Below are 22,682 nucleotides of genomic sequence, written 5' to 3' on the forward strand. Positions count from 1 at the left end.
CCCGACTTTAATGAGTAAGATCACAAGAAACGGTATTAGTGTCTGTTAACGTTTATGACTAATGTAGACAAATAAGCACACAAATGAGAGAGAGAGAGATATATATATATATATATATATATATATATATATAGAGAGAGAGAGAGAGAGAGAGACTTTACATGCTGTGTGCCGTGAGATTCTCTATTTTTTTAAAAGCACAGTGGGGACCACTTAATAGGATGTAGGATAGCATATTCATGCTGTGGTCCAACTAATGAACGGGCTGGATCTCATTTGAAGCAAGTGGGCCCATTGTACTTTTCGGAAAATACTGGACTTTGTTATGTAAATGACCTACTGTGCCACAGCCTATTTATGTTTTGGTCCACAAGTTGAACGGGTTGGATCCAAGCTTTTAAATTTCGGTTTCGGTACCTATTTCGGACCCCACCGAAACCCAAGGTTTCGGTATGAAATTTGGTATTAAGCTTTGAAATTTGGGACTGAAATTTCGGAATTTCGGACAGAAATTCCAAAATTTTGTAACATTTAAAAAAAAAAAAAGAAAAAAAAAAGGGCTTTTTGGTCGAAATTTAAAACCATGGTTGGATCATCCTTTGAAGAGTGGGCCCCATTATACTTTCCGAAAAATACTGGACGTTACGAGCAAACACCCTACAAGATCTAAGCGTTACAACTTACAAAGAGGGCAATAGGTATTGAATGCCAAACACTAACTCGGGCTATCTCACTCGCCGAAAAAATCATAATTACAAATTTACAATGATTCGCAATATCCTCGCGTGGAAACAAGAGACAAGAGCAGACAAAAACCAAAAGGTAAAACAAAGCGCCTGTCTACGCCTCTACGGCATGGTCACGGAATTCATCAGAAGTCTACACGTTAGGTAGCCAAGGGCAAACTAATTTCTCAGTCACATGGGCAGAGATTGTACTATAAATAGGGGCGGTGTATGATCAGGGAAATAATTTTCAACCCCCTTTCTCAGAATTTTCAAACCCTTTTTTGCTGCTTTTTTTTTTTTTTTTTTTTTTGGGTTTTGCTAACGAGTGCCCTCAGGGCACTTGTTAAGGTGCATTGGGAACATGTTTTCACACTTATTTCCAACAAAAAGCCATAAAAGGTTGATAGAAGTCTTAAAACATTCTCAAAATGTGTGTAAAAACATGCTCCCAGTGTTAGCAAAAGGAAGTGGAGCAAGCGCGTGTGACGACGCTATTGAAGCCCAGAAGGAAAGTGAGATCATATTAACAGTTGATCTAAACCATTCATTTTTTGGGGTCTTTTCGAAGATAGGCCCTGCCCTAACCCTTTGATGATTTGTAGCACCATTTTAAGATGGCCCACTAATGAAAATGCCTTGAATCAAAGTGTTTAGTACAATCCAGCTCCCTACAATGATGGGGCCCGAAAAATGAATGGTTTTGATCACCCATTCATGTGGGGCCTGCTGTCCTCTTTAGCCTCATTTCGATTGTAATTACCAAACAATGTATAAAAAAGAGGGAAGTAGGGTTCTGATCTTAGTCTTCAAATGAGCGGTGTGGATCATCCAACAAATGATCCATTTTATAAAGCCCTACAATGAACTTCTTCTCATTACGACATAATAATATAGAATTTCCCATTTCTTTCATTCGAGCCGTTTAAAGCGAGAAATACTGAGTAGACGTAAATTTATCGCTTGATTTAACAGATAGTTCCGAGAAAATAGATACATTCCAAATTCTCGCGAAAAACGTCCTTCTTTTGAAAGAAAAGTACATTATAATTTATAACCTGCGGTGGCCCCGGCCCCGGCCCCGGCCCCGGGTCTTTTTACCATTTTTGAAATTTATAGCCGGTTGCCCGTTTCTGTTTTTTTTTCTCCCTCTCTTCGTTTTCTAATAATAAGAAAAAGAAAAATATCTTTTTTTTTTACTTATTTTTCGAACAGGATCCAAGAAAAGATGACCGTTCCTCGACGCCTGTGTCACCCTCCCTTGTATCGTCGCAATAAAACCTCTCTCTCTCTCTCTCTCTCTCTCTCTCTCAGACAAGCTGTTAAAAAAAGGGTTTCTCAAACTCGAAGAAAGCGATAGATGAGGAGCTATTTTTCCCTCAAGCTAGACTAGACTAGATTAGATTAGTAGATTAGGAAGCGGAGGAGAGGGGAAAAAAAGAGAGGAGAGGAGAAAACTCGTTTTGAGGGATGGTTGCTGGAAAGGTGAAAGCGGTGATGGGATTCCAGAAAAGCCCTGCAACACCAAAACCAGAAACCCCCAAACATCAGTGTTCTCCGAGCTCTCAAAAGCCAACACCAAGCTCGCAGAAAACTCCATCAAAAGCAGTTTTTTCTCGCTCCTTCGGTGTCTACTTCCCTCGTTCCACACAAGTTCAGCCCAGACCTCCGGATGTCATAGAGCTCGTTCGCCTAGTCGAGGATCTGCGGGAGAAAGAATCTCGCCTCCGTACAGAGCTTCTCGAACTAAAACTCTTGAAAGAGAATGCCTCTATTGTTCCTTTTCTTGAGAAGGAGATCTCTTCCAAGAACACGGAGCTTGAATCTTGTTCACAGAGAATCGAAAGGTTAGAAGCAGAGAATGACTCTCTGAGGCGAGAACTCATGAATATGAAGGAAAAGATGGAGAGTGAAGGGATGGAGAGCGAGAAGAAGACGAAGGAGATGGAGGATGAGATCTCTGAGCTGCGGAGAGTGATTGAGGAGAGGAATCGAGTGGAATCAAAGGCGTCCTGTGTTGAAACAGGTGAAATGGATGAATTTTCGTCATCGCAGAGATTCCAGGGACTGATGGATGTTTCTTCGAGGTCGAATCTACTGAAGAACTTAAAGAAAGGGATGAGATTAACCAGCATTGCTACGAATCAGGAGAATCAGAAGGTCGAGATTTCAGATCTGAAGGTAGAAGATGCAGAATCGGAACGGATGCAGCTTCCTGACTGCAACGTAGAGATTTCTGAGTCTTCCGTGAAATTTCGAGGACCTAGGGTTCCAAAACCACCCCCAAAACCCTCATCTTCCTCCTCCTCCTCATCATCTTCTTCATCATCTTCTTCTTCTTCTGAAATCTCTGTAGTTTCCAAAACTGTTGCTTCATCGGAAAAGACAAATCTTTCTTTGCCGCCGATTCCTCCGCCCCCACCGGCAGTTTCAGGCGGAGGACCGCCTTGCCCTCCGCCACCGCCACCACCACCGCCTCCGGCGAGGGTTTCACATGCGACGGTGACGAAGGTGAGACGAGTGCCGGAGGTGGTGGAGTTTTACCATTCTTTGATGAGGAGGGATTCTAAGAGAGAGGCCGGCGCCGGTGCCTCTGACGTTCCGGCCGCTGCAAATGCTCGGAACATGATCGGAGAAATCGAGAATCGGTCCGCTCACCTACTCGCTGTAAGTCAGACAAATTACCTCTATCTGCCCTAATTTTTTTTTGTCAAGATTTACAAAATTACCCCGCTCTGCTTCTCTGTGCGTGAGGACCAACGTGTTGTCTTAAAAGGAAAGTAGGAAACTGAGTAGATTAACCCTGTGTTTTCGTTGTGCGTGCCTGAAAAACAGCTGATTTTCGATTCTGTTTGATGTTTTTCCAAATCTGTAATTGGCAATTTGGCGTGCACCGTGCACTGATCCAGTCCGTCCACGAAATAATCATCCAAACCGTAGATCATTTTGATCCGCTAATTCCAACCGAATCCAATTAAGCTATTCGCAATTGCATTTATAGTGGGACCTACGATTTCCGTTGTTATTGATTGTCGTACATTCACAAGATGGATGATCTGGACTTTTGTCCACTTTCGCCACGTGTATGATGGATTAGGTGCTTCTGGTGTGTACTTTACTAACAAATCCACGTTTCTGAGCTAATCATTTAGCTAGTTATCTTAGCACAATTAGTTAGTACGCACGTGAGTAGAGGGAGTAAAAGGTATCCAAGTCCCTTCTTTCTTTCTATTTTTATAGGGCAAGAGGAATGCCCAAGCTTATTGGGTGTTTGGATTTCCCAGAGGGGGAAAAATCCATTTCAAATTGACTGTACTATCTGTCTGAAGTTTTCAATGGGCTGAACCCTGCATGACTTGAAAATTTGAATTTATTTTGACCAGAGAGCACAGATCTTGAGATGCCCTCGAATCTTGGGAGTCTCTTATGTGAAGTGCAAATACCCTTTTGTGGGGTAGATTGGTCATTTTAACTCCCTTTTCTTTCTGGTTTAATTAATTGGTCTTGTTCGAAATAAATAAAAAAAAATTATTTATTTGATGAGTTATTACTGCAGGGATATTTTCGTAATTTCGTATCTGATGCTTTTTTTTCCATTTTTAGATAAAAACGGACGTAGAAACTCAGGGAGAATTCATACGGTTCCTGATAAAGGAGGTGCAGAACGCTGCATTCACGGACATTGAAGATGTAGTCGCATTTGTCAAGTGGCTTGACGACGAATTATCTTTCCTGGTATTTTTCAAAAAACCCACCCACAAAACTTCCTCTGCTTTTTTCCTTTTCAGCCTTGGTAAAGTAATGGGTTTTTTCACAGGTGGACGAAAGAGCAGTGTTGAAGCACTTTGATTGGCCGGAGCACAAAGCAGATGCAATGCGAGAAGCTGCATTTAGTTACTGTGATTTGAAGAAGATTGAAGCAGAGGCTACCTCCTTCTCTGATAACCCTCGTCAGCCCTGTGGTCCTGCTCTTAAGAAGATGAGGGCTTTGCTAGAAAAGTAAAAACATTTTACCCTCTTTATCTTTCATTAGATTACAGGAAATTTCTCAATGAAACTCTAATTTTAGAGATTCAACTTAGAAATAGTTTATTGATTGTGATATTGTGGGATTCTTTTTGATGGTTTAAATTAGGTTGGAACATGGGAGTTACAATTTTTCACGTCTGAGAGAAGTTGCTACGAAGCGTTATAAGGAATTCCAGATCCCTTGGCAATGGACGCTCGAAACTGGATTTGTAAGCCAGGTATGGTTTTCTGTTTGTTTTTTTTATTTGATTACGTGATTGCCCTTTATTTTACTATACTTTTCCGATAATACCCTTTCCTAGATTTCCTTTCCCTTTCTTTTAGAATCGTGTGGTATAAGATTAGATTCTGGTGTCTTCTTGTGTTTTCCTTAAACTAAACCTAGGAAGTCCAAACTTTTCACTTCTGTTATAAAAAATGAGGACAAAGTGACAAAAAAATAGAAACGATTCGCCTCAATATCTCAACCCCACGCGCGAGGATTCTCGTATCCCTAGAGTTTAGCCTGTTCCTGTCAGTAGTTGTAGTTTGCTAGGAGAAAGATGTTAGGCGATTTTGCTGGCGGGTGGATGGGGCGTTAGATTTGTTAACTTCTCCTCGATAGATGTGGCCTAGAGAACAGACTCGCATTACTAGGAGTTGAATTTGCTGGTTCCTTGCCCTCAATCGAGGCGATCATGGAGAAACTGTCCCTAGAACTAGAAGGAGCCTAGTTTAGGTGTGGCACAACACCCAATATGATGGAGAAAGGCGTAGTGTTGGTCTAGCGCCGATGGGTCCCTTTGACCTGGTAATCTGGAATGGTGATCCGTCTCTTTCTCGTTTAATGTTTCTCTATCAAGAGAATAGGCTGCTTCATGTGGGCCCATTCCCGAAGTCGCTTTTGGTAAATCTCAACCAATCCGGGTCAAGACCAGGCTTGATTACGAACCCCTTGCTTTGACATGTTTAGAAAGTATTGGGAAAAGTAGCCCTTCTATAATGCCGAACCTAAAAAAAATAAGGAAGGTGTTGAAATTAGTGATAGCGAATCCAAAGCTTATAACCGCTCAAAACTTTATTGTACGCTTTACAGTATTAGGAACTTAGGGTTTGAATTTTGAAACATCCCACAGACCTTTTCGTATCTTTACTCTTGGATGTATTCTTTTTGTTTTTGTTCTGAAACATAGTGGGTTGGTTGCACCCAAAGCTCGGAGTAAAAGCATGGTTTTAAATTTCGGATTTCGGTGGAGACCGACACCGAAACCACCAATAACTGAAATGGCCGAAATTTCAGTTTTTACAAAATTTGACCCAAAAAATCTGTTTTGTTTTTAATTAATTTAATATTTAACCAAAATTTAATATTGAATAAAATATGGGTTTCGATTTGTGTACCAGATTTCGACCGAAATTTCAATGTCCGAAAACGGTACCGAAACCAAAATTTTAAACCTGGAGTAAAAGGACATATATTCCTTTATCTGGTATGGTTAAGGACATGTTTTCCTCTACCTAGCATGGTTTGGTTGCACCCTCAGCAGGGATAACCTTAATTAAAAGGACATATTTTCCTCTATCTGGTGTAGTTTAAGGACATATTTTTTCTACTTAACATGGTTGCAATTCATTATTCACATGACACAGTCCCCCCCTAATTTTCCCAAATGCCGCAAGCAAACGAAAAATGAGTAAAGAAATGGGAATTTGTTTGTTTTCCTTTTCCTTCTACTTCTATATTACATGCACCAAAATGCATTCATAAAAACCCAACACCACCGATGTTAATGCAGATCAAATTAGCATCTGTGAAACTAGCAATGAAGTATATGAAGAGAGTCTCCGCAGAGCTAGAAGCTGCCGGTGGTTGCACCGAAGAGGAAGAGCTAATTCTTCAGGGTGTGAGGTTCGCATTCCGCGTCCATCAGGTAATTCTTCACGGGATTCTATCGTTGCTTTTCTTTATTAGGTCCTGGATTTTACCAATATCTATCTCCCTCTGTTAATTTGATTCAGAGCCAGAGAGTTTTCGTATTTGTTACCAATTATACTGTTTAACTAAGTATTAAATTTCTAGCTTTATTTTCCTGCTCCTTTCCAGTTCGCTGGAGGTTTCGACGTGGAAACCATGCGGGCGTTCCAGGAGCTAAAAGACAAAGCTCGTTCCTGCCACATGCAGTGTCAAAACCAGCAGCAACAGAAGCTAGTTTGCAGGTCTACCTCTTGCTAGCCCTAACAGATTGCTTCAATTAAATTCAATGACGTTTTGTAAAGATACACCAATTCTGAAAAAATGCGGTTCATCTAATCAAAGCATTCATTCATCCATCAAATTACAGTTACACCCATTCATAAAAAATAAAAATAAAAAGCGAAAAACCAACTCATTACCCACAGAACCCTAGGCATTCTAGGCAACTATCTTAATATATTTCTAATCCCTTTGATCTTTGTTCTGGCGTTCTGGGTCTCGTCCGATGAGAAGCTCTTTAGTAAACTTGAGTATACTGATCACTGTTTCCCCCACAGCTTCAAGTACCCCTTCACCTTTCTTCTCCACTTCTTTGTCCTCCTCGTGCTTCAAGTACTTTTCTTTCTCTCCCTGTACCTCTGTTTTATTTTCCTGCTGCTCCCCACCTTCACCTTCATGCGCCTCAGAACGGGTAATCTTTCCCTTGATATGGTGAAGCTTTTCAGCTGCAGCCTCCTTTGCTGCTGATGCCTTTTCAGCAGCCGAGTCTTTGAGCTCGGTGGTCTTCCCTGTAATATAGGCCGTGGTAGCCCCCACAATGTGTTTAGCAGAGTCCTTGGTCGCATGCAAGGCAGTGCTTGCTGAGTGTTTGGCCTTCTCATGGCGCTCTTCTGCAGTCCTAATGGCCTCAATTGAGTTCTGTTGTGCTGTTTGCCGATATTCTTTAAGGTCTTCTGGAGACGAGGATCCCTTATCGGCGTGCGTTGCTTTGTCTTCCCCTTTCCCTTGTTGTTTAGATTGATGAGAAGCCATTGTTGATTACAAAAATTTTCTGGGTTTTAGTCTTTTAGATAAGGGAGAAGGAAAAACAGACGTTTTTAAGTAAGAGGGTGAAGCCGGTTTGGATGAGATGGTTTTTGGTTTCCGGGCCTGACATGTGTTGGGTCAATTTCATCTACGTGTTCAAACTGTGGAAACCGTAGACATGACTCACCAAATTTCTAACTCGCTCGTTTTACTATTGACTCAGCAAAAATCCTACTTGGGTCGTACCTATCGCACTGATGTCACTACATGTGTTGTCAATTTCATCTACGTGTTCAAACTGTGAAAACCGTAGACGTGACTCACCAAGTTTCTGACTCGCTCATTTTACTATTGACTCAGCTAAAATGGGTCGTATCTATCGCACCGATGTTACTACTGTTATTAAATTATCATTAGTTTAAGGAAAAATCCTTTAGGACAAATTATCATTTATTCCTGCTAAGTATACACGATTGGGACTAAGAATATGGTTGGCCATCACAGCTCTGTCCCATTACCCCTCATTCCACCCTCATTGGATGATTTTAAACCGTTGATCAAGGTTGATGAAAAAACATGTTAAATATATCTTTAAGCCATTGATTTTTCGGTCTTTGCAATTGATCTCCCTTGGAGTCAGGCTTGGATTCATTAGGTTGCGTTGTGATTGTCCATCAGATTCACGGTGCAGATCACCATATGCTCATGCCATGTGTCCATTGAATCAAGGTCGTTTTTGTGCGTATGGGGAGATTTCTTGGTAGTCCATCTCTCCATTTTACAAGGAATTTTGGCCAAAAAGTACCTAATCTGCAGAGTATCACTTAGTCGTTTAAAAACTAGTACCGATAAATTATAGGGGAAAATACAGATACACCTCTTAACTTTTTGACATTTTCAACTATAAACCCTGCCCAACTACACGCCCTGAGGTTTCAATCTGTATATAGGGGTGTCAATGGACCCAGACGGTCCGATGGATAGTTCGAATCAGAACCTGAATAGAAAGGATCTAAACACGTTAGAAGGATCCATGGACATATTTTGGATCCTCTTCGTAAGATCCGAAAAATTTAAGATCATGATCAAGACATAGGAAAAAAAAAAACCGATGAATAGTCACGATCCGAAGTCCTTTTACTAAGCAACCCTCAAAATATTTCTTATAATAAGTTTTAAAGGAGCAGTATTTTCATGAAAATGAAGTAAATATTTCTTAACTTACAACTTTCCACTTCCCCCTTTTCCAGACACCTTTTCCTCTTCCTTTCCTCAATCGGTGTTTCTTTTTGTAAACCGCCACTCACCCTCAACCAGGATTAGTTACTAGAAAGTTTTATAGTCACGCACCCTCGTACATTGGAGTTGTTTTCAACAATAAATTCTATTCTTCATCAAAATCATGGATTGTTATTAGATATAGTGACTAATTCTTTTTCGGAATTGAGGATGTTTTTGAGTTCATTTCAAATGAAGAAAACTAAGTTTTTTTATTTTTTTTGTAAGTAGGACCTTCTAGGACACTCAAATGGACGGTCCGATTTGAAATGGATCATGACTGGTACACAAGTAGGATCCGAAGAACACTCCGAATCCAAACCAACCAATAAGGGATTTGAATTGATCGTGAGTAAGACATAGGTGGATCCGATCCGAAGTGGATCCGTTGACACCTCAATTTGTATAAGGTGCTCCACAGTTGACAGTTCGTCCGCAGATCGAAGGGTTAGGATGATGCTATAGAGCTGACTTTTTGGGCACACCCTATTTATGTTAGGGCTCATCAAATGAACGTTTTAGATCATCCAAATAGTGTGGGTCCACTGTGTTTTTGGTAGTGTCTGGATTCGGGTATGGGGTTTGGAGGGGGGTATGGGGTCTTCATTAGCATTGATAGAGTTTCAAAAGAGGAGGTCTACCTTATACAAATTGAAACCTCAAGGAGTGTAGCTGGTGACTTTTAAAAGTCAGGGTTAGAGTTGAAAATGTTGTAAAGTTGAGGGGGTGTGACTGTATTTTTCCCTAAATTATAACACCATTCCTATGGCCCTGTTTGTTTCAGATTGTGCCAACCGGTGGTGAGGGCCCAAAACTGATTATTGACCTCAAAACCGATTATCAAAATCCAAAATGAACAGGCCCTGGAAGTCTTAAAATATGTTTTACTAAACTCCAACCATCTCCGTTGCCCTCTCTATCCATTGACCTTTGCATTCTCCCCTTGCACCCAACCTTTCAAGTCTCTCCAACCTTGCCCATCTCTCAGAACTGCCTCCACAAATATTCCGTGGAATATATTTATGGTTGCCAAACTTGCCCAAGATAACTTTATAGAAACAAATTCATTTGTTTCTTCAGAAGTCATTATAAAAGGATTATATAGATGGGAACGGATGGAGAGGAAGAGTTTTGGTGCGATTTCAAGTAGTACAAGACTCTGACCGAATCCCTATTTCAATTGTGATTAGGTACGAGAACAATGTAGTAGCTTTGCCTTTGTTTGTTATTAAGTTTCTTCATGCAGGTGATGCCCTTACATCATAAGTAACATTCTGCATGCTACTAGGGGGCTTTTTAATTTAAACTATCCAAAGCAATTGGTCGTTTTTTTGTGGCCGTTATTAGACTAGAATTATCTATACTTGCCGTATGATGGTCTTGCAGATTACCGATCCAGATCACATATACATGCCCGTGTTCCATCTAAGGCTAGAGGTTGAACATTTGGATAACATTCTAACCATGGAGGATGATTATTCAAAATTAACTCACAGATATTATTAAACTAGAGTGCATGTATTTTACATCAGTCATAAAGTCACATTCCACCAACATTGTTACAAAAGTCCTACCTATAGTGCTAGGTCTGAGATACACAAGAAATTTAAAGGGATATAGTTTGCCATAACTTTATACATTGATATTTATTCTGTTAGGATTAATGTCCTAAAAGTCAATTCATTTAGTATATCTTCACATTAATATTAATAAATGTTTGATTTCATTACATCTAATGAGTAATATATGACTGAATATGTGTGATGTGCTTGTTATTCGTCACATATTCGCCCTTAGGTAGCAAAGTATGCATACCATGTTCAAGGATTCATAAATCTTATGGAGCAGGAAGATATGGTATCCCAGTTCTTTGCAGACCCTAAAGGTTGGGTTTGAAATTAGACATCTCCTCTTGTATACAACCAGCACCGATCTTACCTACATGCACACGTTGGGGAGTGGCTTATCTCAGTCACTTGGGTAGTGGACCCTAAGCAAGAAGAGTGGGTGCAACAATAGGGATTGCGCACTGAAGAGGATCACACTAGAATAGCCTATGGATAGGATAATTAGTAAGGCTATTCTACTAGACATTGCCCTTTACATGTCCTAAGAACTGAGGGGTTATATTGGTCTGTGGGCTCAGCCTTGATTCTTAGCATATCTAACCATGGTCCTTTAGATATCACCGTAGGGTAGTACTGGAGTCTTGGACAACCCCACGAGGCTAATAGTGATACCCGACATGAAATTCTCCTCCCTAACTACAAGGATATCATCTACATTTTCGCTCAGAGCACTAGGCGTATAAAATAGTTTGGCGAAGCGAATTTGATAAATGATTTATCAAAGGTTTTACTAAAACACTTGATTGTTTTTAAATGATTTTGCAAATGCATTTGCGGGCTCTAACTGCATCAATGGAAGATATACCATCAGTGGGCCTAGGGAGTAGTAGTTATCCACCCCCCGTAGGACTCAACTCAATAGATGTGGAATGAAGAAGGAACCTGCACATATTAGATGTGATTAGGGGTATGATGATTTGACTGTCATCTTCAGGGTTACGTCTCGATAAGGCCACTAATCTAATGTGATTGTTGTTGTTAACTACGGAACAAGATCACAGTGGGGCCCTTCACTAGGTTTTACAGGATCGACCATCGGATCCCTGTAACGATTCCACTTACAACTCGAATGACCCGTTTATTTTCTTTGGATAAGGATCCTGTATTTACTAGATTGCACGAACGAACTAGATTCATCGCATTTGATGCGAGAGAAAAGATTTACGTAGCGCATTTACTAGATTGCACATACGAACTAGATTCGTCGTATTTGATGCGAAGGAAAAGATTTACGTAGTTCCTTTGGTGTTTACACACTATAGGATACATTTGGAATACCCAAAGAGTTAATTGTTAAATTTTGGGTATTTTGGGATTTATAGAATATTATGGATAGAGCTATTATGGGAGGAAATAACTTTATTTAATTAGAAAAATTAAATAACTAATGTGTATTTAGCTTATAGACTTGTTTTATTAAAACAATAATAATTTTCTAACCTCCTGGCCAAAATGAGTGCAAGTATTCGTTTCGAACAACTTTAAAAGGGCTACAACTTTATAGGAATGGCATAATTAGATGTATCTTAACTTGCAGAAAAGATAGATGAACTTACTTTGGCACACTCTGCACTGGACCCGCCCACATGACATTACTCGTTTCGGTTGCATGTGAGCGTTACTGTCTAGACCACCAATTGAAGGAGCAGGCTTTGAACGGTAATCTAATTTGCTGAAATAGCTACTGTCCTCCAAATCAATCACATCGATTCGATTCAGCCTTTTGAATAGTTTACTAATTCATTTTGAATAGGGAAATGATGTATGGGCCCCTTTTTCTTCCTTGGGCCATCCGCTTGTAGTGTAAAAGGTAGTCATAAATACACTATAAGAGGCTGGCCTAGGAGTGACTTAGTTGTCACAGGTTTGAGTAACGGAAATCGCCTCTCTGCAAAGCAAGAGTAAGGAGGCTACGTACATCTGGACCTCCCAGAGCCTGCAATGGAGGGAGCCCATGCTCTCCACACCCCCCCCCCCCCCCCACACCACACACACACACACACATTTTTTATTTAAGAAATGGGGTATACCGTAACCACCTGCAAACCACGCATATTTGGTGAGCCCGAGGGATTCGAACTTGTGTCACTAGGAGCATATCCATGACTTTAACCCAAAGAGCCACACCCGTATGGGTTATTTGGCTTATTGCCATGTGCCAGTGTGTGCTATTTTCTTTTTTGATAGGTAAGCTGAGATTGAACCTCCAACCTCTCAAGGTTGAAACACAAAGCCTTGACCAGTTGACCTTGAGGCTCAACCCCACCGTGTGCCTATTGTTCATGAATGAATGATAAAAATCGCTGTTAATTGACATTGGTGATCAACTGATCATGCTTTAATATACTCGAGAATCAAGAGCAGCTTGCCCGGCAATCTGCCTCGTAAATGCTCTGTTTGGTTACTTATTTTTGAGAAAAATATGGGGGAATGATCTTCTCCTAATTTGCCGAGGTTGTTTGATCGCCATTTTAGCAATTTTGGGGTCTTTGACCACCGGGGTTGTCGGGTGATGTGGCGCCCTCTAAATTCGCTCCCAAAGTTTTACCAAAACGTAGAAATTTGAGGAGAAAATCTCGGGGAGATAGAGTTCAGAAGAGGTGTGGGAGATCTCCCACAAATCTTAAGCAACCAAACAGCCTTCCCTACATCCTCTCTTAAGCTCCGCGTTGACTGATCTCCTTTTGATCTCCTTTTGACCTAATCTCTCACCCATCCACAAGCAACCAAACAGAGCAGTTAACCAGAAGAGCAACTCACATGCAATGCTGCTACCCATTTCGCTTTCTACTTTCTTCTCTCAAATAATGACAAAATAGATATATAGAGACAGAATTGAGAAGGGCTGGACAAGAGTTAGAACAAGTGGTACACCTACTGCCAGTCCTGTCATACATGCAGTGATAGTTAAAAAGTTACATTGCTTGTGTTTTAATTTTTGACACATCTGTTCGAAGGCCACAGGTTGGATGATGGTGACATGTGAGCAGTCCATTTTGGCCTAGTTGATGCGTGGTCTAGATCTTTGTAGCGTGCTACCACATGCACAGTGCTGATGGAAATGAACTCACATCAGTCGAGATCTATCAAAGCGTCAATAGATGATGCTATTCCTGTTCAGTTTAATGTGGGCCCTGCCTTGATAGAATTGAACCACCTACATGGTGGGGTAGAGTCCACAAATTACTCTGGTTTTAGGCTCACATGTATGGTCAGTGAAAGAAAGAAAACATGATTATCTAATTTCAATGGCCAACATTCGATGGATTGGATGATTAAGATGGTAATGGGAAATCTAAGATCGGGCCCACTCAGTAAGTGGACATTAATTGCATTGTTAAAGTGTCTAATGGATGGCCATTGCATCTTATTAGCCCCTTTTCGGCACTGTTGGTCGTGAATTAAGGGATAGTTGGATTCTCACTGGTTTTGCAGGTACTGATGTAGTTAGCAGAACGTGGTTCGGTAGAAGAATAGGGCTGGAAAAGAAATGAAGTAAAAAACAGACACAAAAATTGCATTTAAATTTGTCATTTACAAAAGAGGGTTGCTATCACCACCATTGGGACACATTGAAGTTGCATAGGATCAATCTAAAAAATAGAAAACTTTCTGATTTTCTTAGGATACTATTGTTCATATGCTGACTTGATAGTGGCACGCATCTCCTTTTATTAAATTTTACTTGCTGGCTTGCACAATTCCAACAAATTCTGAACATGGCCATCTTACATAACTGATAGCATGTGTGCCAATGCCATTGTAAAAAGAAAAAGGCAGTATTTTCACTACATTTCAATTAAAGTTACATTTTTCACTCTGCACTGTTCCAAAGTGAATTTACATTCTACACGTTGCAAATACAAAAATACATATATGCGGACAAGAAGACAGACAATGAATACCTTATTTAAGAGAATTTTTAAATATGCCAATCAAGAGAAAATTTTAAATACACCTTTAAATTACAAGACATATTTAGAAGAACATGCCCATTTTTCAAATTTAATTTATACTATAACTCTCCCTCCATTATCTTCAAAGGAAGAGGGCAGAGTATAGGAGCTGGTTCCATGTATCAGGAAGGCCCGCGATGCACCAGTGGCTGCAGTCCATGCCTGCATGGTCACCACTGTATGCCGATGGGTGTGCATCTTTTCTTAGCTGGGAGAGCAATGTTACATCCAGCAAATATATGGGTTTCGACATCCTTCTCAGCACATTTATTAGCACTGCTGACTGTGGAAGCCAACCTCCTGGGTACACCGATCCGGTCACCGGCCGAGTTTGCGTATAGCAGTTCTTATTCGCCCCCGGTTCTCCCCAATCCTTTCCCCTGGTTTCACCAAAAATAAGTAGAAACCCAAGTAAGAACATGAATTGGATTCGACACAAATGAAACTTTTGTTGGGCATAATGTTAAAGACTTGAAAGTATTAATGATTAAATAACACCAATTCTACCAGCTCAAGCTTTTGGAGTGATTGGTTGTTTCACATGGTATCAATGCTATTGCCTCAGTCACCGTAGGTCTTGGTTTCAAAACCCAACAAGTCCTTGATAGTTGATATTAAAAATCCATTTGCACAGCCAATCCAAAAAAAGAGGGTACCCACATGATGGGGAGTGTTTAAGTGTAAATGACCAAATAACACACCTCTAACAGCTTAAGCTTTTGGAGTAATTAGTTGTTTACCACACAATGCCATCTCTGTTGAAAAACAAATGTTCATGCCACTAGGATTCTTGAATTGACAGAAACTCACTCAAAAGTCCTTTTAATTTATGGGAAATGACTTTAGCACTACAATGTTTTATAAAGATGTTGTCTTGCATTTAAAAGGGCTGCCTGTAGAATATTACAGCTCTCAAAAAGCTCTTACCAGCCTTTACATAGTAAATGACAAGATGGGTCGCGCAACTTTATCAAAACAAAGGAGTGCTGAAATCATTTCCCTAGTTCATTCGTGCTTTTGGAACCATCTAATGTCAATTTTGTCATTTCATAGAAAAAAATTGATGTTTTTTTCAACAATTTTCCACAATAAGCATGTGAAATTTTATTTAATTTTCTTTCTTTACTAAGGAAAAGCAGAGCTTACTCGTAATGGGTTGGAGAGATCCCTTGGAAGAAGACTTTGGTTTTGGAAGGATCCACATAGGTGTCTACCCATTTAGCCCAAGTGGTGAGACCCTTTTGAAAGGCGATCAGACGATTCATGTCTTTGTATACCACATTTCCTTCTCGCAAGTAGTCCCATCTGCAACAACACAAGCACCTTAGACTACAGTTATCATCTTTGTAGCTGTTTTTTCATGGCGGTAATGATATTTCCACTCCCTTTTGTTTGCACTTCTTACTAAAAATCACTGCAGCTTTACTCCCTTTTAGTTTTTTTTTGGGTCAAAATGGGTTATTTTAGGGAAAAGACAGAGAATCGAGTGGACAATACATATCAACTCCCTTTTTCGCTTTTGACCATATAAGCACAAAAATATACAGAGAGATGTGTGTTTGGACAGAACGTACGGTTGGCTGCTTCTTCGGTGGACCCACCAATGCCACGTGTTGAAGATCAGCATGTCCATGCCTTTCCATGCATTACCGTTCTCGATGGAGTCCAGTTTGAGGACAAGCCCTATTCTCTCCCTGACCAGATCCACTAGATAGGTACTACGATAGTACAATACCGAGACTCCATAATCCTGTAAAATTATTGTCCTTGTTTATTCAATACATCCAATGAAAAGGCCTAAACAGAAAGAAAGAAAAAAAAAAAAAAAGGAAAAAGAATTAGTTGCAACCATGGTTTAAAATTTCGGTTTCGGTAACCGTTTCGGACCCCACAGGAAACCGAAATTTGGTATTAAGTGTCGAAATTTAGGTTTGAAATTTCGGCCGAAATTTGTAGCAATTTTTTTTAGTAAAAAAATGGCAGTAAAACTAAATTCCGAAATTGGCGAAATTCGGAATTTCGGTTTTGGTCCCCACCGAAATCCGAGAAATTTAAAACCATGGTTGCAATACCCTTATGAAATTGGAGGACCCATTCGGTGCACTGCTTACTTGTATTTTCGAATAAGTTGAGGGAATTTTCATCATGATATTATTATTGATAATTTGCATACTTACAGTAATAGCACAACATGAAATTATTTAAACCAATATGGGAAATGATAATTCTCCCACACCCCATTATCTCAGCATTTCCATCCTCTTTTGTTTGTCTTTGTGAACCTCCTATTCTTTAAATAAGCTAAACCACGTGGTTTTGAATTTAATATAATTATTTATAAAAAGGGATAATTACATTTACACCCCCTCTATAGTTTAAAAAGTGACAAATACACCTCTGTAGTTTCAATTTGTTTAAGGTTTGCCCCCTTAGCTGAAGGTTCGTCCATAGATTGAAGGGCTTTGGATTCGGGTATGGGCCCACATTATTTGGATGATCCAAAGCGTTCATTTGATGGGTCATGACATAGATAGGGCGTGCTCAAAAAATCAGCTCCATCGGATCATCCTAACCCTTCAATCTATGGACGAACCTTCAGCTGAGGAGGCAAACCTTAAACAAATTGAAACTACAGGGGTGTATTTGTCACTTTTTAAACTATAGGGGTGGAAGTGGATGTGTCCGAAACTAGAGGGGGTGTAAATGTAATTATCCGTTATAAAAATTAGTTATAATAGTTTAAGAAATGACACAATTCATGGCTTCCAAAGAGGACTTAATCTCCCATTTGGCGTTAATATATGTTAAAATAATCATTTTTGAAAATAAGGACCATGATTGATGGCATACAACAAGGCTTCGAAGATTTCATCTCTCTTTGGAAAAAGGAGGAGTTCCTTGTAAAAACTCTCAACTTTTCTCCTTGGCTGTTGGGAAGTTTGTAAACAGCCACTGAGAAAACATTAGATTAATAGCAGTGGGTGCCTATCAAAACAGGAAGACATATATAGTTTAAGAGATGGCCCAAAATCATAGGATGATCCAAACCATTCATTAGTTGGGCCACAGCGAACATAGGTTGTACCCCGTAAATCATCTCCATAGGATGATCTTAACCCTTCAATCTGAAACCTATACAGATCGGAAGGTTAGGATCATCCTATGGAAATGATTTACGGGGTACAGCTTGTGGCCCAACAAATGAACGGTTTGGATCATCCTATGAAGTGGGCCCCACTATACTTTAGTAAAAATATTAACGCACACACCATATAAAATCTATGTAGTTTAATATCGTATAGCTGTAAGCAAACTTATTAGGATAGGGAGCCAGGCTGCATGTGGGAACCACCACCTACTAGGTTGGTTCTACACTTCTACTAATATGCGGAACACCACCAACCAGTAGGTGGCCCTAGAATCGTCGGTTTCAGATGGGGTCCCACATCTTATAATTTAACTGCTTTAATGATTTGAATACACTGAAAATTTGGTGCAAAGCAACCCGGCAGAATTTTTCTTATAGAAAACACTCATTAGCCCACAAACAAGAAAGCAACTTTGGTCATGACAGAAAATTACAGGCTATTTGGTCTTTTGCAAAATGTTGAAAAGCACATGCAGATGTCGAGAGAGAGAGAGAGAGAGAGAGAGAGAGAGAAAAGATATATTCGCCCCTTTTCTTCCTTGGGCCACCCCTTGTAGTGTAAAAGGGTAGAAAAATTGAAAAAATACATTAGGGAAGAAATGGGGGCGAAGATATCCCTTCCCTTTTATTTTATATGATGGCAGCCACCCGCCCTAAAAATCTTCTACATGTGATGACCCTAAATTTTTGCATAGGTTTTTGTATCATTGTTTTTGGAACTTTATGAGCCGTTCATCTTACACAAAATACATCGTAGAGTTAGGATCATCGAGGAAAATTCTGGGCACGGCCTATCTATGGTGGGACCACTATATATTTTGAGCGATTATGTCTCCTCAAGATCAAGAATCAGTGTATAATATCTCTAGATTCTCTCACAAATCCCACTACTAAAATAAGCACCGACTGCAGAGAAAGTAAAAGACTAAAAAAGGCAGAAAGTATAGAGAAACAGTGGTCTTAGTACTACAAGCAGTGATTATGCATGCAGAAGAAAGAACTAATAAAAAATGAATGAAAGGGAATGTGAGGTAGGCTTCCCAATTTAAAAAAATCTCATTGGCCCAAAAGAGGGGGTCCCTCCCCGAAAAGAAACCAACGAAAAAGAGAGAGGGACAGGTGATTATGGTATTCCGTTTTGAAAATAAATGAAAAGTGGACTATGTTGGAAAAAAAAAAAGGTTCCTCAGCCCTTTAACAGAGAGAAAGAAAGCAAGCAAAAAACTCACCACAAATATCAATGAAGAAAGATCTTCTTTCCTTGCAAACGAGGTTTTGGCCCGTGGGACTGCAGCATGGAGCATGCATGTAAGTGATTGCCACTGGTTCAAGCTCAGAGAATCCCCCACAAACATTATCTTCTTTCCTCTAAATCTCTCTAAGAAATACAACCCATTGAATCTGAAATACCCAAACACCCAAACCAAACAAACTAAATACAGATCAAGAATACAAAAAATTAATACTAGTGAGTCTTATTTGATGAGAGAGACAGAGAGAGAGAGAGAGATGTGAAAGAGTACCTTGGTAACTCGCATCCATTGGGTTTCCATCTGAATTTCAAGTATAGTTTATCGGGTCGGCCGAATTTTTGGCAGTCAAATTCAGGATCGATAAAGGGGCATTTAGAGGAATCGTATAGAGGATATGAAGCATCATAGACCCAACTCCCTTGAAAAAAATTACAGCTGTTTCTACCTATCAGGCTGGTAGTGGTCTCATTGTGAAAATGCTCTGCTCTGGCTTGTAGGAGAAATGATAGGAGCAAAAAAGCAGCTAGAAAAGAGGACCAAAAGCCTCGGAATCCCATACCCATCTTGGTTTTCGAAAAAGGAGAGAGGCAAATGAGATAAAGGTGGGGGAAAGAGGAAGCGAGGGGTGGAAATTTAAGCTAGTGGGTTGGGGCCAGAGGCTCTCTGGTTCACATGCTTTGTCCAAAAAAATCTATTATTTTTAGTTCAAATGAGTTGGTTTTGAGTGAAAACCTTGGATTGTTTTGTGTAAGAGAGAGAGAGAGAGAGAGAGAGAGAGAGAGAGAGAGAGGAGCTTTATCAGGGCTTAGCTGAAACGTGTGTTTAGGAAGGATGGAGGGTGGGATTGGATTACCACGTTTTATGAAGGCCCAGTGTTATTATAGGAGTCTAAGCTTAGCTGCCGTTGATTGCGCTGTAGATACTTTATAAGCAATACTTTGTCTGTTAGTGTTCACACCTCATCTAACTTGTCTCCATCTTACTTTCTCACTTAACACTCTCAAAACGTTTCAAGGGGTTGATTTTAGGATTCCAAAAATTACTATTTACCCACCCACCACCACCCCCCCCGCCCCCGCCCAACCCCCCTTCTCTACGGCCACGAAGATAGTTTACTAGTTTATGAAGTGTCTTTAAACTTACAAGCAGCATTTGTGGCAGGTCCTAACATAAAGAGAGGGAGTGTAAATAACAAAAAAAATGGGTGTAAATATCAGCTCCTGTTGTGGCATAGAGAAAAATCTTGAGAAACGGAGCATTTTGCCCATGCTGCTTTAGCAATAGGAAAAGCAGAGTAAACGTGGGCCCAAGTGTTCTTTTCTTTGATTTCTAATTTTTATTTTTCTCATTCAACATAACTGATTTTTAAACGTTGTCTAATGTTTTTGTTATCGTTTGAGAAACGTAGTTTAGTGGCTGTTGGGAAAACGTCATTAACACATTAAAGGGTGAGACGTATCGTCGTCTAACGTGTCTCTTCTTATTCTATAAAACCGGATTTGTGGAAAATAGAATCTTCTCTTTTTGGAACGACTTTATGTTTTCCATTATTCTTCTCTCTGCTTTGATATGTTTTCTACAACTTCTATACTTGTTTACATTTAATTCTTGCATAGAATAGTTACTGTTGATTTCTATTTTCACAAGTTAAAGGTTTAAATCATTATAAAGTATTCTCAAATCCTAAATTGCAGATTTACACATCTTGTTTCTAACATATCCCATAAACAAACATTTTTTTTTTTTTTTACGGGCAACCTGGGATTAGGCAGATCCTCACCAGATATATTGAAAAGAAAACAAGATTACATAGGGGGGCCACCAGGGGCGATGCCACTTGAAAGGAAAGGGGGACACTTGCCCCCCTTAATTCTTTGGAGAAAAAATGTATAACTTTATTTTTTAATTTTTTTTTATGCTTACTCCCTTTTTAAAAAATATGCCCCCCTTTCCAATCATTCCTAAGATAGTAAATAAGTTTAAAATTTTAATTTTACCATCTTTATCTCCCTTCTTTGTGCAAAATTTACTATAATTTTTGCCCCCCCCCATGTGCAAAATTTCTGGCATCGCCCCTCGGGCCACAAAGGCAGCAAAGACATACAAATAACCATAAATCAGGGAAGTACAATTCCTATCACAAGGATGAACAATCCATAAGACCCAAGAAGAGGGAGTCCACTAAAGCATATATGTCCAAATGCGGCCATAAGTGGAAGAAACACCGGGCAGGGGCCAGACCTTCAAACCTCCATCCCACTCGAGAAGACATCTCCTCCGAAGCATCATCTGATATTACAAACGGATGTAGATAGATCCCGAGGAATCCTCATACAAGATCGCGCCCAGATGGGGCGGGATTTCCTGAGGCAGAAACATGGGCCCTTTACTACAACAATCCTTTTTAGAGAGGAAATCAGCAGCTCTGTTCTATTTTATGTGTATACGTATGTTTCACCTGGCATCGGGTGGTTCTTTTTCTTCGCTTGCTATAACTAAGAATGTGTGTTGACCAAGCAACCACCCAACCAATAACCACACTTATCTACATTGAAATTGTTATATAATTAATCCAAAAGCTAACTATCTATAAATAGAAAGAGGTGGATAAAGCGTATAATTTGCTATTACTATAAATGGGAATGTCTCGAACATAATCTATGTATATTTTTGTCTTCAAGCTCTTCATGCTATTATCAATTTATCATACTCAAGATGCCATCAAACCGTAAAACAAAGTGAGAAGTGCCATTATCAACATATAGTAGTGTGGATATAAGTTTTATATATAGGTAAAAGACATCAGCACAACCATATATGGTTTGATAATTACACAAACTCAGCTTGTCTTTTATTTTCTGATGGTTTGTTAGAGCTTTTTGGGAACCGTAATAATCTTATACAGTCCTTTAAATAATAAAAGACAAGATGGGTTTGTGCAATTGTTAAAACATGGTTGTGCTGATATCATTTCCAAATATGTGTGCGTGTGTGTCCACGAGTATTGCCGCGGTTGATGTTTGATCCAAGAATCAAGAACATATTTTTAATAGAATAAAGTGGGACCCACACCATTTGATGAGTTGGATCATTCATTTTGTGTGCCCCAACATAAATAGTTCGTGTTAGGATTAAATCCCAACCATGAGTGGCCTTGGAGGAAATCAACGGCAAGTATCTAATGCTACCTTGGTATTCTAATGTAACGTAAAGACTTGTTTGTTGTGAGAGATTAAAACTCTCTTATGGCTTATCAAGATAAGGTATGAAACGAAAAAAGGAGGGGATTTTGGGTTATCGGAAGGAAGCTTGATGGAGGGCTGTTTGTTTGCCCTTGAAAATTAACTCCAGAGGATGATCAATATGCTATGATATGTAGAGAGAGAGAGAAAACGGTTCCTACACATATGTGTGGAGAGTTCTCTACACACTAGCTTAAAATACAGTGGGGGCCCACATTGTTTGGGTGATCAAAGCCATCCATTTTAAAGGCCCTCACATAGATAGGGTGTCTACAAAAAATCAGATCCATAGGATCATCCCAACCCTACGATTTGTTGAGGTAAAATGGATGTCTTTAAACCTTCACAAATTAGTTCATTTTTTGCCTTCAAAGTTCGAATGGTTAGGATGATCCTATGAATCTGATTTTTTGTGGACACCCTATCTATGAGAGGACCTTAAA

At 39.7% G+C, this 22,682-nt stretch overlaps 2 protein-coding genes across 2 annotated transcripts; one reads left to right on the forward strand and one right to left on the reverse strand.

Annotated features, from left to right (window-relative positions):
- Positions 1 to 1,969: 1,969 nt before the first annotated feature.
- Positions 1,970 to 7,282, forward strand: LOC143861030 (Tetratricopeptide repeat (TPR)-like superfamily protein). The gene is made up of 6 exons (XM_077371916.1): positions 1,970 to 3,392; positions 4,329 to 4,460; positions 4,543 to 4,724; positions 4,861 to 4,972; positions 6,530 to 6,664; positions 6,838 to 7,282. The coding sequence occupies exons 1-6, from the start codon at positions 2,196 to 2,198 to the stop codon at positions 6,964 to 6,966; spliced, it is 1,887 nt and encodes a 628-aa protein (XP_077228031.1). The 5' UTR covers positions 1,970 to 2,195; the 3' UTR covers positions 6,967 to 7,282.
- Positions 7,283 to 14,400: 7,118 nt separating this feature from the next.
- Positions 14,401 to 19,794, reverse strand: LOC143861031 (protein trichome birefringence-like 39). Its single transcript, XM_077371917.1, has 5 exons — positions 19,268 to 19,794; positions 18,974 to 19,145; positions 16,171 to 16,346; positions 15,743 to 15,901; positions 14,401 to 14,976 (listed from the first exon to the last, which is right to left on the reverse strand). The coding sequence occupies exons 1-5, from the start codon at positions 19,558 to 19,560 to the stop codon at positions 14,679 to 14,681; spliced, it is 1,098 nt and encodes a 365-aa protein (XP_077228032.1). The 5' UTR covers positions 19,561 to 19,794; the 3' UTR covers positions 14,401 to 14,678.
- Positions 19,795 to 22,682: the final 2,888 nt, after the last annotated feature.

Source organism: Tasmannia lanceolata, unplaced genomic scaffold (assembly GCF_043159265.1).
Source record: "Tasmannia lanceolata isolate RefF3 unplaced genomic scaffold, GAP_Taslan_0.1 ptg000037l, whole genome shotgun sequence".
NCBI lineage: Eukaryota > Viridiplantae > Streptophyta > Magnoliopsida > Canellales > Winteraceae > Tasmannia > Tasmannia lanceolata.